General features: G+C 47.1%; 1 protein-coding gene across 4 annotated transcripts in view; it reads right to left on the bottom strand.

The window, feature by feature from the left end:
• Positions 1–15159, bottom strand: part of dag1 (dystroglycan 1) — a 113317-nt gene that overhangs the window by 28529 nt on the left and 69629 nt on the right. For all 4 annotated transcript variants that reach the window (XM_038810808.1, XM_038810811.1, XM_038810810.1 and 1 more), the window contains exon 2: positions 9311–9723. In XM_038810808.1, the coding sequence (XP_038666736.1) occupies positions 9311–9595 (285 nt within the window). In that variant the 5' untranslated portion in view covers positions 9596–9723. The remainder of the gene's footprint in view (positions 1–9310; positions 9724–15159) is intronic.

The raw sequence follows: 15159 nt of genomic DNA, 5'->3' as shown, positions 1-15159 counted from the left end.
GCTTTGAGGGAGTCGAGGAAGTGGAGGGGGTTGATGCGGGGGGGGGGGGGGGGGGGGGGGGGGGGGGGGGGGGGGGAATACCGGGTATCGTTGTATGCAGATGATCTGCTATTGTATGTGGCGGACCCAGTGGAGGGAATGCCAGAGGTGTTGAGGTTCTTCAGGGAGTTTGGGGATTTCTCCGGGTACAAGCTTAATTTGGGAAGAGTGAGCTGTTCGTGGCGCAGCTGGGAGATCAGGAGAGGGTGATTGGTGAGCTTCCGCTAAAAAGGGCAGAGAGGAGTTTTAGATCCCTGGGGGTGCAGGTGGCTAGAAGCTGAGGGGCCCTGCATAAGCTCAACTAAACGAGGCTGGTGGAGCAAATGGAGGAGTTCAAAAGGTGGGATATGCTGCCGCTCTCCCTGGCAGGTAAGGAGCAGTCCATTAAAATGATAGTGCTCCCGAGGTTTCTGTTTTTGTTTCAGTGCCTCCCCATCCTGATCCCCAAGGCCTTTTTTTAAGTGGGTTAACAGGAGTATTATGGGGTTCGTGTGGGCAAAGAAGACCCCAAGGGTAAGAGGCGTGTTCCTGGAACGGAGCAGAGACTGGGGGGGGGGGGGGGGGGGGGGGCTGGCGTTTGTCTAACCTTTGTGAGTATTATTGGGCTATCAACGTGGTGATGGTACGTAAGTGGGTAATGGAGGGGGAAGGAGCAGCATGGAAGAGGTTGGAGATGGAGTCCTTGTGGCCACGAGCCTGGGAGCACTGGTGGCGGCACCGCTGCCACTCCCTCCGATGAGGTACACTACGAGCCCGGTGGTGGCGGCAACCCTCAAACTCTGGGGGCAATGGAGACGTCACAGGGGGGAGGTCGGGGCCTCGGTGTGGTCCCCGATACGAGAGAACCACCGGTTTGTCCCGGGGAAAATGGATGGGGGGTTCCGGAGCTGGTACTGGGCAGGTATTAGGAGGATTGGGGACCTGTTCATCGATGGGAAGTTTGCGAGCCTTAGGAAGCTGGAGGAGAAATTTAGGCTCCCCCAGGGAATTTCTTCAGATATATGCAAGTAAGGGCATTCGTTAGGCATCAGGTGGTGGGTATGTTCATGTTTGTTTGGAGATTTACTATTGTTTATTGGTTAACATTCATTTGTTTATTTATTTTTGCTGTTTCATTTTTTCTGTAAGGGGGGGGGGTCTCTACTTTCCTTTTCTGTTATTTATAATGTAAAAATTTTGAATAAAAATATTTTATTAAAAAAAAGATCCCAAGGCACTATATGGTTTAAGAACTGCAGGGGTTCGTCCTCGTGTCCTGACCAATATTTATCCCTGAACCATCATTACTGAAATTGATAATGTGGCTATTACGAATAGAGAACAAGGTGGTGAGAGAGGAGGAAAATGTGTACAGGCTGTGGTTCCTCACATAGTTGGTTGCAACACCAATACCCACGCTCGAAAAGAAACAGTCGCTTGAGGCAAGGTGCTTAGTGCTGCCAGTTACTGTGGAAACCAGAAACCAGTGAGCGAGTTCAAGCAGCAACTTGTGTATACATATATAGCACCTTTAAATGTAGTTTTAAAAGTCCCAAGGTGCTTAAAATTTGCTGGCAGTGTAGGTCAACAGGGGAATGGAAATTTAAAAACAACAAATGAAACATGAGAATATGAAAGAGTTTGGAGTGGCAGTAAGTATATTGGTTGAAGATGTGTCTCTAAAGTGTATCTAAATGTGGAACTGTTTTTTTTTAAATGTGGAATAGTTTTTTTTTAAAAAAACATTGGATGTTTGGAAAAGTTCACAAGCCGAGCAACATGTTTTTGACTATAATTTATATAATTCTATATAAAAACTGGTGTACGTGGAAAATTGAATTTTCATCAGAATACTAGAGTGTGGTTTTTAAGTAGTGTTGGCTACTTGAGAACAAGTGCAGAGTCAGAGCCGCCCATATGTGCACAGCTGCAGCATAAAGGCTCTTTGTGAGGAACAACAAAACCACTTTGCCTTTTGTTGCACAAGTTTCCAAAAGTATTTTGGGTCTGCATTTTGTTCGCAGCGCAATCTTTTTTTAAAATGTCACCTCGGGATTAAGGTGATGGGGAGTGGGAGGGGTCAAACTTTACAGAGCAACTATGATGACGGCCGAGGTGGGCGGGGGGTACCGGCAGGTTGTAATCAAAAAGATCAGGGCAGCATAGGCTTCAAAAAGAGAAAGATATAACCGCTCAATCCATTATAGCAGCAAGAAGTCTTACACCACCAGGTTAACGTCCAACAGGTTTGTTTCGAATTACTAGCTTCCACAGCACAGCTCCTTCCTCAGGTGCCCACTCCAGTCCAACGCCGGCATCTCCACATCACGGCATTATAGCAGTGTTGTTGCTCATCAGCAGCATCTGAAATGGAGTTGAGAGTTCTACCCTTCGAGTAAAGAGAACGCGCACCAACTTGGTCCAATGGGACGGGGACGGGGGGGGGAGAGAATTCCTGCTCCATTACCAAACATGTGCTACATATATCAGTTACATCCAAGCCACACTGTGCTCCTCCCACTCAGTAGAAACTTTCACACCACCCCACCCCCATCGCCCACTCCCCACCCATGGAGGTGTCACCTCACACTACTAATCTGCATGGACTTTATCCCAATAATGTTGAGCTGAGTGTCGAATCTAATCTTCCACCTCCTCACCGTTAATTATTTGTGCAGTCACACAGGTCTGTTACCTGGCACAAAGGAGCACTCTTCCAAGAGTACAACAGGTGGGCTGAGTGGCGAGCAGGGGCATGATGCTGGAGCTTCAGACCCTTTTTAAAAAATAGAAATTTAGAGTATTCAATTCTTTTTTTCCAATTAAGGAGCAATTTAGAGTGGACAATCCACCTACCCCACATCTTTTTGGGTTGTGGGAGAAGAGACCCACGCAGGCACAGGGAGAATGTGCAAACTCCACACAGACAGTGACCCAGGGCCGGGATCAAACCCGGGTTCTCAGCCTTTGGAGGCAGCAGTGCTAACCTCTGCATCACCAGCCTCAGATCCTCTTGACACCAGCTGCTGCCTGCTTCCATCTCCCCCTGACCACACCTGGAGTAATGTGCACAGTTTTGGTCCCCTGACTTGAGGAGGGATGTGGTTGCATTAGAGGCAGTTCACAGGATGATCACTAGATTGATTGCAGAGATAAGGGGCAGCACGGTAGCATTGTGGATAGCACAATCGCTTCACAGCTCCAGGGTCCCAGGTTCGATTCCGGCTTGGGTCACTGTCTGTGCGGAGTCTGCACATCCTCCCCGTGTGTGCGTGGGTTTCCTCCGGGTGCTCCGGTTTCCTCCCAGAGTCCAAAGATGTGCAGGTTAGGTGGATTGGCCATGATAAATTGCCCTTAGTGTCCAGATTTTCCCTTAGTGTTGGGTGGGGTTACTGGGTTATGGGGATAGGGTGGAGTTGTTGACCTTGGGTAGGGTGCTCTTTCCAAGAGCCGGTTCAGACTCGATGGGCTGAATGGCCTCCTTCTGCACTGTAAATTCTATGATCTATGATAAGGAGTTTGTCTTATGAAAAGAGATCAAGCAGTTTAGACCTATACTCTCGAGTTTAGAAAAACGAGGGGAGATCTAATTGAAGGGATTAATAACAGACGTAGAGCGGATGCTTCCTCTCGCGCGGAAATCTAGAACAAGAGGCCATAGTTTTAGGACAAGGGTTAGCAGATTTAAAACAGAGATGACAGGGCAGCATGGTGGGGCAGTGGGTTAGCCCTGCTGCCTCACGGCCCCGAGGTCCCAGGTTCGATCCCAGCTCTGGGTCACTGTCCGTGTGGAGTTTGCACATTCTCCCCGTGTTTGCGTGGGTTTCGCCCCCACAACCCAAAGATGTGCAGGGTAGGTGGATTGGCCACGCTGAATTGCCCCTTAATTGGAAAAAATGAATTGGGTACTCTAAATTTATTTTTAAAAACAGAGATGAGGAGAAATTACTTCTCTCAAAAGGGTTGTGAATCTGTGGATGCCAGGACATGAGTAAATTTGAGATAGGCAGATTTTTAAATTAGTAATGGATTGAAAGGTTATAGAGAACAGGCAGAAAAGTGGAATTGAGGCAGAGATGAGATCAGCCAGGATCCCATTGAACAGTGGAGCAGGCTCGAGGGGCTGAATTGCCCACCCGAACTCTCCAATCATCACCCCATCTCAATCCTTCCCTTGTTGGAAAGCACTATTCCGGCACGACTATTACAGTTCTTTTGAAATGTAGTGGTTATTCTAATGTATGGAAAGCAGCAGCAATTTTGTGCACAAAGTCATAATGAGCAGACTATCTGTTTGTGATGTTGGTTAAAGGATGGATATAGGCCAGGACACCAGGGAGAAAGAACTCCCCTGCTCTGGGAACAGGTGAACTTTGGTTTAACGCCTCTTCAGAAAAACAGCACTTAGAATCCCTACAGTGCAGAACGAGCCCATTCAGCCTATCAAGTCTGCACTGGCCCCCCTGCCCCATCCCCAGAACCCCAACCATCATTGGACACAATGGGGCAATTTAGCATGGCCAATCCATCTAACCTGCACATCTTTGGCCTATGAGGGGAAACTGGAACACCCGGAGGAAACCCACGCAGGCACGAGGAGAACGTGCAGGCTCTATACAGGCAGTCACCCCATGTCGGAATTGAACCCAGGTCTCTGGCACCATGAAGGAACAGTGCTAAGCACTGTGCCACCATGCCACTCTGGCAGTAAAGCACTCCCTCAGTGCTGCACTGGAGTGAGAGCCCACATTGTGCTCAGGTCGCGTGGGTCCATGGGCTGGCCACTCCACAGCATGCTATCCCAGTGGGCAGGCGTGAACCCTCAACCTCCTGATTAAAAGGCGAGAGAGTGTGCTACCACTCAGCCTATCATTTGTAAGCAGGGCTCACGACTGCCCACTGGGATAGCATGCTGTGGAGTGGCCAGCCCATGGACCCTCTCGTAGGTCGACAGGTCAAGAGTACAAAAGGAGAAATAAAACCAAGAGTGTTCTTTGACACCAGACAAGTGCAACCTCGACACTCACCAAGTTGCTGCGTTCAATCAAGGGGACTCTGCCCTCTGGCTGCTTTTATTACACTTCTGATCTAATTTAATTACTCTGCACTGATCCATAAAACCAGAGCTGTATCCGGCCTGTGGACATGGTGGGGGAACATCTGAACAAGTCAAGTACTTCTAAACAAAATAAACTCAAATCTGTGAGGCTGAACAGAGCCCAGGTTCCTGCTCTGCATTCAAAATAAAGATTCCTAAAAGGACCGACAATAATGTCCATATACTCCCTGTTACATGTCCATTTGTCAACTTAAAATGAAATGAAATTAAAATCGCTTATTGTCACAAGTAGGCTTCAAATGAAGTTACTGTGAAAAGCCCCTAGTCACCACATTCCGGCGCCTGTTCGGGGAGGCTGGTACGGGAATTGAACCGTGCTGCTGGCCTGCCTTGGTCTGCTTTAAAAACCAGCTCTTTAGCCCTATGCTTAGCTTGCTGATTAGGGTTGCTATCTTTGCCAGATTTATGATGGGAACTTGATGCCCCATCACCGAATCACAGTTCCCAAGGCTGTAGGCTGCTCAGTGCCTTCAAACAAAAGTAAAGTCGCCAGAGACCCAGCTGACCATAGGCTGCTTTCCCTTTTTAAGGGGGGAGAGCTGACTGGTAGTAATTTAATCTGAGGATCACCACACCTCAGATGTAGCTCACTGGGCTAAATCACTAGCTTTTAAAGCAAACCAAGCAGGCCAGCAGCACGGTTCGATTCCCGTACCAGCCTCCCCAGACAGGCGCCGGAATGTGGTGACTAGGGGCTTTTCACAGTAACTTCATTGAAGTCTACTCGTGACAATAAGCGATTTTCATTTCATTTTCATTTCAAGGTTGAGAAGGCAAGGCCTTCATGAGTGGGGCTTAAACTCTGAACCCCGATTAGCTGGTGTGGGAATTGAACCCGTGCTGTTGGCCTTGCTGCATCCAGATGTGGTAAAATTAAGACATTTCACAGGTGCACGGGACAATTGCCTCTGTTAATATTAGACCAGGTAACTAAAAGCTTCAGAAGTAAATTTTAAGGAGCATCTTAAAAAGGAGACAGGCGGAGAGGCAGAAAGACTGACGGAGCAAAGTCCAGGGTGATGCCAGCTGAGGGCACAGCCACCAATGGCGGGGTGAAGAGGATGATGTACATGAAATAAGAACTGGAGGGGCGCAGAGATAGAGATTTTAAAAATTATTTCATGGGATCTAGGCCAGCATCTTTATTACCCATCCCAAGTGCCCTTAAGATGGTGGTAGGCGTTGGGGGAAAAAAAAAGATGGTGGCAGGCAGCTTTCTTGCAACCACTCCAGTCCCTGTGATGTAGGTCTACTCAGTGCCATTAGGGAGGAACTTCCTGATTTTGATCCAGCGACAGCGAAGGAACGACAATATATTTCCAAATCAAGTTGGTGCGTGGGTTGGAGAGGAACTCGCAGGTGATGGAGTTCCCAGGTATCTGCTACCCATGTCCTTCCAGCTGATGGAAGTCATGAGTTTGGAAGATGCTGTCGAAGGGGCCTCAAGGGTTTCCAGGGGGTTACAGAGATAGGGAGGAGTATGGTCATGGAGGGATTTGAAAACAAGGGTGAGTTTTGAACAAGCTTTAATGGCTTTTGTACATTTCGAGTATGAGCTGAGCTGAGCTGACCTCGGCACACCCCCAATATGGCGGAGGACAGTGTCCTCAAGAATTATAGATAAGGAACACACCATTTGGTCCCTCTTCATTCATCTATCCAGAAGGATCCCAGAATTCTCCCAACCTCCACCATTGCAGCTTCTATGATCTCTGGCCTGGCCTCCACCAGTCTATTTGTAAGCTTATTCTTCACATCCCATGAAAAAGAATTTGCCTGATATCAGTTACTAGTTTGAACCAGAGTACCAGTGGAATTATTGCAATTAACAGGGCAATGGAGCAAGAGTAGATGGTATGGAGCGAATGGGATAGCGTAACAGAAGAGCAGGCATAGGTACGATGGATCAATTGGCTTATGTGATTATATTGAGATTTTAGTTCAATTTGTATCGTAGAATTCCCACAGTATAGGAGGAGGTCATTCGGCCCATCATGTCTGTGCAGACCCTCTGAAAGAGCACCCTACCCAGGTCCGCTCACGTCAAAGATAATTGACGCCACATCTTTCCGTTAAAACCGTTGAGCTGGACCAGTCTGTTTATTAACACTAGTGACAGATCTGACCCCAAGATGAGCTTCCAATCACATATCCGCCCCATTACTGAGGCCACCCATTTCCACAGGAGTTCTCAAACCCCCCCCCCAGTTTGAATCACTCCACCATTGATGGCTGCACCTCTAGTTGCCACGGTCCTAATCTCTGGAATGCCCTCCTCAAACCTTTTTCTCCTTTCGAAGATGCTCCTTAAAACATCTCTCTTAAACAAGCTTTTGGCCACCTGTCCCAATATCTATGTGTCTCGAGACCAAATTAGTTCAGAGCATTCTTGTAAAATACCTTGACTGTTTTACTACGATAAAGGTTGTATACAAGTTGGTGTCTACAAGAGGATGTGGTTTTATTTGTTTCCTTTCTTCGCACACTTTTTCCTTCAGTGAATAGCGATGAAACGCTGGAAGGATTAGCAGGCAAATCATCAGCCGGTTGAACTGCATCGTGAACACTCCTCCAACGCGTCCTGGAGTTTGGGGAACAAACTTGGAATCCTCGTGTGGATGTGTAAGAGTGGATCTCTACCACCAGAGGGAGCAGTTTTCAGTTCAGCTTTGTGTGTAAAATTCTGACCAAGAAAGCCCCATCAATTCTGCTTCTTACCTCGACTAGTTGCACAGTTAAGGGGGGAGTGACAACATTTTTTTGGGGAGGTTTTGTTTTGTTTCTGCTTCCAATTGCTGGCTAGTAGCAACTCGCTGTGTATCTATCGTATGTCCTACGTTTTCATGTATGGAACGATCTGTCTGGACTTTGCACAGAACAATACTTTTCACTGTACCTTGGTACACGTGACAATAAACCTAAATCCAAATCTCGAGTAACGGCAGAAGATGCATGGGAGCGCCACTTCCAAGGCATATCCGATACCGCCACCTCCAAGGCATATCCAATATCGACACCCCCAAGGTATATCCAATACCGGCGTGGATATATGGCATTGTTGGGTGAAATTCATGGAACTCCCTGCAGCAACTTTGTTGAAACAGTCTACAGCAGCTTAAGACAGCTCACTATCACCTTCGCAAGGGAAACCAGAAATGGGCAATAAACACTGAAGATTTTCAGCCTTGTCCAGATCTGGAGAATTACTTTCTGAAGTGAACACACCTTCAGCTTTGGCTCTGGTGCTCACACTCAACACAAGGTCATGAGGAGGACCAGTCATTTGTGCGGGATAGTGTGGGTTGCATCGTGCCCCTTGGAACTGACCCAAGCACAAGGAAGAGGGCAGGAGGAGAAGCAAATTTAAAAATAAAAAGCTCATGCAATCGGAACAGGCCACAAATTCTCCAGATTCCAGAGATAAGCTGCCCTGATACATTAGTCCCTCTTGGAATTGTTTAGAAATGCAAAATGTGAGAATTTACAAAAGCAAGTTTGTCGAGTTATAAAAATCCTGCAACATCTGCAGAAAGTTAAAGCTTTACATTCTGGCTGAACAGCTGTAGGTCACTGAATAAGGCAGTGTGTACAAGCCTTCAGCTGGGGCTGCTCGGAATGTAATCCAGATCTTAAGACTGCAAATCATCCGGATCTATAGGCGGACACTTGAATCATCAATTCACAACCAAAGCCTACACCGTGTCTAGGAGAAGGATTAGTTAGCGCAGCACAGAGCGGAGATTGAACTCAGCTGGCTCAGTGAGGATGAAACCATTCGTTTTGGCCTGGCTTGGTACACTGGCCTAAATCTGGAGCCCTCCTGGACAGTATGGCTCAGTGCTTTGAGTGTACTGAGCCAGTGTCAAATTTTCTTTCAACATGCATGTGTAAATAGGAGATGGGATGAACGTCAATAAGTTGCTCACCATTAGGGGAAGCCAACAGGACCATGCTATGGTAAAAGCCTTGTGCAAATGGTTGTCCAAAACCATGAGTGTAAAATAACATGTTTCCGTCTCCCCTCCCTCACTCCCATTAGCAAGTAGATGTCAAAGTGTCAAGGAGGAAGAGAGTGAAAGTGAACAAGCCTTCTGCTACCCAGAACATACTCCGCGTGCAGTCGCTCATATAGAGTTACAATGAAGGAGTGAAACTTGAGTAAGAGACAATTACCTTAAGCATTGCGTGGACAGGCAGCACCTCAGTTGGGATTCTCATTGTAAAGGCCCGACTAATGTAAGCAGAGCCATCCGGGATACTGAAGGACACAGCGGGCGGCTCCTGTTCCAGCAGCACCGAATGCATGGAAGCCTCAATCTGGCTGTCCAAGTCTTTGATGATCTGCACTGGCTCATTCTGCCAGTGCGCCAGTGCTGTGGTCTCCAGAAGCTCCAGTATAAACAGAGTCCTCCCCAATCCGTGCAGTAGAAACATTCTTCCCAAAGCAGAAGAGACCATTTAAAAAAAAAATAGAAATGCAGGACCAGGGTTGATCAGATAGCAGCAGCCGCAGAAAGAGATGTTCTTAAAGTCACGCCAGGTGCAGTCCTATCACTTATTCTCTGTGGTTGGCATCTGACAATAACCTGCAAATAAAAGGACAAAGAATAAATAATATTTTTAGCAAGAAACTAATTCCTCTGGTGGAGCAGTCCAGCACAACGGAGCTTAATCTTAAAATTAGCCTGTTCAAGGGTATTGTCAGAAAGCATTTCCTCACAGAAAGGGTAGAGGGAATCTGGATCTGCTTCCCACAAAAGAGCTGTTGAGCTGGGGATCAACTGAAAACCTCAAAACTGGGAACGGCAGATATTTGTCAGTAAAAGGGTACTCAGGGTAAAGGGGCCAAGATGGGTAGATACAAAATCAGCCACGATCAAAGTGAATGCTGGGAAAGTCCCCAGAGGCTGAATGGCCTCCTCCTGTATTCTGAAATAGGACCGGTGTTTTACAATGAGAACTGGTGGCTGGGGAGTGTCCGAACTGCTTCAACTGCTCACAGTCTCCACAGGTCAGCTCAAGGGAGACCACCTTTCCAGCATTTACATCAGAATGGAGCAGCCCAGCCCTGAGCCCAAACCCTGGCAAATCTTTGACCTTGGTGGGACAGCAAGTGTGCCCAATAGGCATGTACATGTGAATAGAACGTACATGTGACTGGCTGTGGTATGGACTTGTGGAATGCACCAATGAGGTGAGATCTCGAACAGTGAGGCAAAGTACAATGTGGCACGCTCGCCAGGGCTGGGTTAGCCTCAAGTGAAGAAACGCCAACGGTTAGGAAGGTTGGACTAAAAAAAACAGTCACATCTTTCTAACAGTCGGCTGGCTTCAGTAAATCCCACATATTCGGGGCAGCACAAGTGGATAGCACTGTGGCTTCACAGCGCCAGGGTCCCAGGTTCGATTTCCTGCTGGGTCACTGTCTGTGCGGAGTCTGCACATTCTCATGTCTGCGTGGGTTTCCTCCGGGTGCTCCGGTTTCCTCCCACAGTCCAAAGACGTGCAGGCTAGGTGGATTGGCCAAGCTAAATTACCTTTAGTGTCCAAAAAAGTTAGGAGTGGTTATTGGGTTACGGGGATAGGGTGGAAGGAAGGGCTTAGGTGGGTCAGTGCAGACTCGATGGGCCGAATGGCCTCCTTCTGCACTGTATGTTCTATGTATCTATGTGGGAGGGGGACGGCCTGGAGATTAGGACTGGTTGGCAGCAGGACCAGATCGTCGAGAACCAGCAATATTAAAGCAGTTCAAAACTGCACTGGCCATGTAATTCCCCAGAATTGTTCAACTGTTAAAAGCATGCCATCTGAATACAGAGTGTGGAGCCAGGTGTGAACAGCTGGCAGGAGAATTTCATTAAAAGGATGGCCCAGTAATCAATTTCAAAATAAGCACCTTTTCAAATGCATTTTCTTGGGCATGACGTTCAATTTACAGGCGTGTTTACTTTATGCTACCTTCTCATCTCCCAACAGGGCTCAATTTCAATTCAATCCATTTCTTTGTTCTTTTCTCCTTTTGAAATCCCAAATTTTGACACATTCTCGACCACTCTCTGGGACACAATTCAGTAACCCCGAGAGCCAGAATAACAACTTGTTTTGAAGCATTAACCCTTCAGAGAACTGAAGCATGTTAACCCATTGCTATGCAGTTTGCAGGCTAAGTGAGAATTCTTGACTATTTTATTAATAAAAGCATACTTGGGGGCGTGAATATAGAACCCCTGTAGTACATGAGGCTATTTGGCCGATTGAGACTGTACCGACCCTCCTTAGGAGCACCCCACCCAGGCCCACACCCCCACCCTGCCCTCGTAACCCCACCTGACCTTTTCTGGACACTTAAGGGGCAATTTATCATGGTCAATCCACATCTTTGGACTCTGGGAGGAAACTGGAGCACCCGGAGGAAATGCCGCAGACACGGGGAGAATGTGCAAACTCTGCAGAGCCATCCAAGGTCAGAATTAAACCTGGGCATCTGGCTTTGTGAGGCAGCAGTGCTAACCACTGTGCCACCATGCCTCCCCAATCCTTGCGATGTCTATACACCAGCTCATCTTTGACCCTTTATGACATTAAATGGTGGCAGAGTGGTGGGCATTGATGCCTTACAGCGCCAGGGATCCAGGTTCAATTCTGGCCTTGGGTAATTCGTGGAGTTTGCACTTTCTCCCCGAATGTATGTAGATTTCCTCTTACAATCCAAAGATTTGCAGGTTAGGTGAAGGGATTATTGGGATAGGGTGGGGGAGTGGGCGTGGGAGAGTGCTCTTTCAGAGGGTCGGTGCAGACTCGATGGGCTGAATAGCCTCCTTCTGGACTGCAGGGATTTGAAGATTCTAAATCCTTCCGAGTTTTACCTTCTGGACCAAAAGGTGCCTTTCACATGGTTTCAATGAACCATTTCAGCAAATGAACTGCTGGGGCAGAAACGGCAATTTTGAGCTGATACTGCCTCACAGCTCCTCATCACTGGGGCTGTCTTCATTTCATGTCAGAGTCTGTTATAGACTAATTTGACTAGGGTTGTTTGTCATAATCAGCTAGCAGCTTTATCATAACTACCAAAACGGCTACGGCAAACTAGATGAACCTTGGCCTTAGTCGGGCAATCTCTATATTTTTAATTTAAATGACTTCAGAAGCGATCACGTTTCCCTATTTAGGGTATGGTACGTATCTCAGAGTTGCTGTATTTCATTCCTGGTTAAGTTAGCTGATCTCAGGACAGGGAGTGACACATTCCAGTAGCCTCAGGTTACATGTTTGCTCAGACTTCAGGCAGACACGATTGCGCAATGGACCCGTGGACTCCCGGTCAAACCACAGGGACGGCCAGTTGTGAACAGCTCTATAGGCTGGGCCGGGCTGCAGTAGACCTGGACACCAGTAATCAACAGCACTTTCCAACAGCCCCATTGCTAGCAACAGTCCAACTAGACAGAGTAGCAAGTACGCTTCAAGCACATCCCCTTTGCGAAGGAATTTTATTTCTTTGGCCCCCTGTTGAGGCACTGTGTGTAGTTTTTAGTATTGAAGAGTTACAAAATCAATGTTTTTTATTTATTTATTTTTTATAAATTTAGATTACCCAATTATTTTTTCCAATTAAGGGGCAATTTAGCATGGCAAATCCACCTACTCTGCACATTTTTGGGTTGTGGGGGCGAAACCCACGCAGACACGGGGAGAATGTGCAAACTCCACACGGACAGTGACCCAGAGCCGGGATCGAACCTGGGACCTCAGCGCCGTGAGGCCACATAGTGGCCTAACCACTAGGCCACTATGCTGCCCTGCAAAATCAATGTTGATCTGCATGCAGCAGAGGTTCCAGTTGGCTGTTGGCACTGCAAATCAAATGCATGGCAACGTGTGATTGACTGTACCAATGGGTGATCACCATTCCAGTTCCTTCGCCCCCCCCCCCCCAAACACAAGAATCATGGGGCAAAACTGGGCAACCTACCAATGATATGAACGGTACTGATATTCTACTATGAGATACCACTTACAAACACATGGTATAGTAAAGGGAAGATGAGAATTACTGCGCCAGGAGAACAGCAATGCACATTTATATAGCAATTTTACTGCCCGGGCGATTGGCAACCTTTCCACAAATGTTCACACCCTCCACAACCAACACAGTGGCAGCAGCGTGCAGTGTGCACTACCTACAAGATGCACTCCAGGAATTCACCAAGGCTCCTTAAAGCAGCACATTCCAAACCCACGACCACTACCATCTGGAAGGACAAGAGCAGCAGATACCAGAGGTCTTCCCCTCCAAGTCACTTGCCATTCTGGCTTGGAAATATATCACTGTTCCTTCACTGCTGCTGGATCAAAATCCTGAACAGCACAGCTAGTTTACCTACACCTCACGGACTACAGGGTTCAGGACGGCAGCTTACCATCACCTCCTCAAGGGGCAATTAGGGATGGGCAATAAATGCCAGCCTAGCTAGCAACACCAACATCCCGTAAATGAATAAAAATACATCCCAGGCACATCATCAGACAAAAGAAAAACAAAAACCCCCACATAAATTCCTTGAATCACAAGCTTGACCAAAGTCTGGATGCAAGATCCAATTGGTCATTATTACAATAGCATTGCAGTACAATGATGATTTCCCCCCACTCCACTGACTGATGCTGAGGTACTGCTCTTAACTTACTATCCAGTACTATACCAAATAGCTGCCTTTCCCATGAAGGAGAGTGTGGTGGGGCAGGTTGTTTGACTATCGAAGCAGATACATCCAGTCCTCACCAAATACTGACTGACATTTGCTTACTTTCCTGCAGGGATCAAGTGATTGGGACCAACAGCTCTGGGAAGGCTCTCCGCTCTTCTCTGGAAGCTGCCAGGCCCACCTGTAATGGTTCAACTCCTGCTCCATCATGGGAGGGCAGGGCCTGGCATTTCCTCGCCTGCCTGCCACCCGAGTGCTGGAGGGTATCGCATTTACTGAGTGAGCCACCGGCGAGCACCCTAACATAATTCCTTGTAGAGTTTGTTATTTGTAAGCTTAGTGCTTTTGGCAAGTTGGAAACGCAGAATAAATCACATTACACCTTCAATTGGAAACCATCACTTGACTTGGCACAAAACAACCATTTAATTTAAGATCCTCCTGGGGGCCTTGGAATTAGGTATCTAAACACATTCCTGAGTCTGAAGGTAATGAAGGTTTGACAACAAGCAATTCATGGCATCCCAGTTAATATGACAGCACAAAACCTATACAGTACCTCAACTTACATAAATGTACATGCAGAAAGGCGTGTCAGCCATGTCAAACGGTCACAGAAACAGTTGTGTTTGACTCAAATATCCCAGGAATTAACCAAGACAAAAAAAACTAATCATTGTCTGAGCGCATGTCTGGCCAACACCTCCCAGCATTCTTTAAAGCCTTAGACTAGTTCAATGCCAACACCTGATAATAAACAATCTTACATTAACACAGCAATTAAGTTACTGTGAAAATCCTTTAGTCACCACATTCCAGCGCCTTGAGGTAGAATTCAGAGTGTCCAGTTCACCTAACAAGCACACCTTTCAGGAATTGTGGGAGGAAACTGGAACACCCGGAGGAAACCCACACAGACACGGCGAGAACGTGCACAGTTGCAAGACGGGTTCAGCTGTTTCTTTGAATTTTTGTTGGTAAAAGATATCCAGGCAGATGGAATGGAGGTAGGTAAATGGGAGTCAAGATGCAGATCCACCCTAATTTAACTGAAAAAGGGGCACAATGATCTTCTACGGAAGCGTACAATAAAAAAAAAGGAGACTTTGCGGCCCACCCTGCCTGGGCCAGCTCTTTGAAAGGGTTATTTAATTAATACCATTCCCTCCTCAGCAAATTTTCCCTTTCAAGCAATTTATTCAATTCAATTTTGAAAGTTATTATTATTAAAGTTACCATCAGGAATTGCTTCCACCATCTTTCTTTCAGACAGTACATTCCAGACCATAGTTCATTGCTTAAAAAATGATTCTC

Source organism: Scyliorhinus canicula, chromosome 11, assembly GCF_902713615.1.
Source record: "Scyliorhinus canicula chromosome 11, sScyCan1.1, whole genome shotgun sequence".
NCBI classification, from domain to species: domain Eukaryota; kingdom Metazoa; phylum Chordata; class Chondrichthyes; order Carcharhiniformes; family Scyliorhinidae; genus Scyliorhinus; species Scyliorhinus canicula.
The sequence above is the reverse complement of the archived record's forward strand: the minus strand, read 5'-3'. Positions and strand labels throughout refer to the sequence as shown.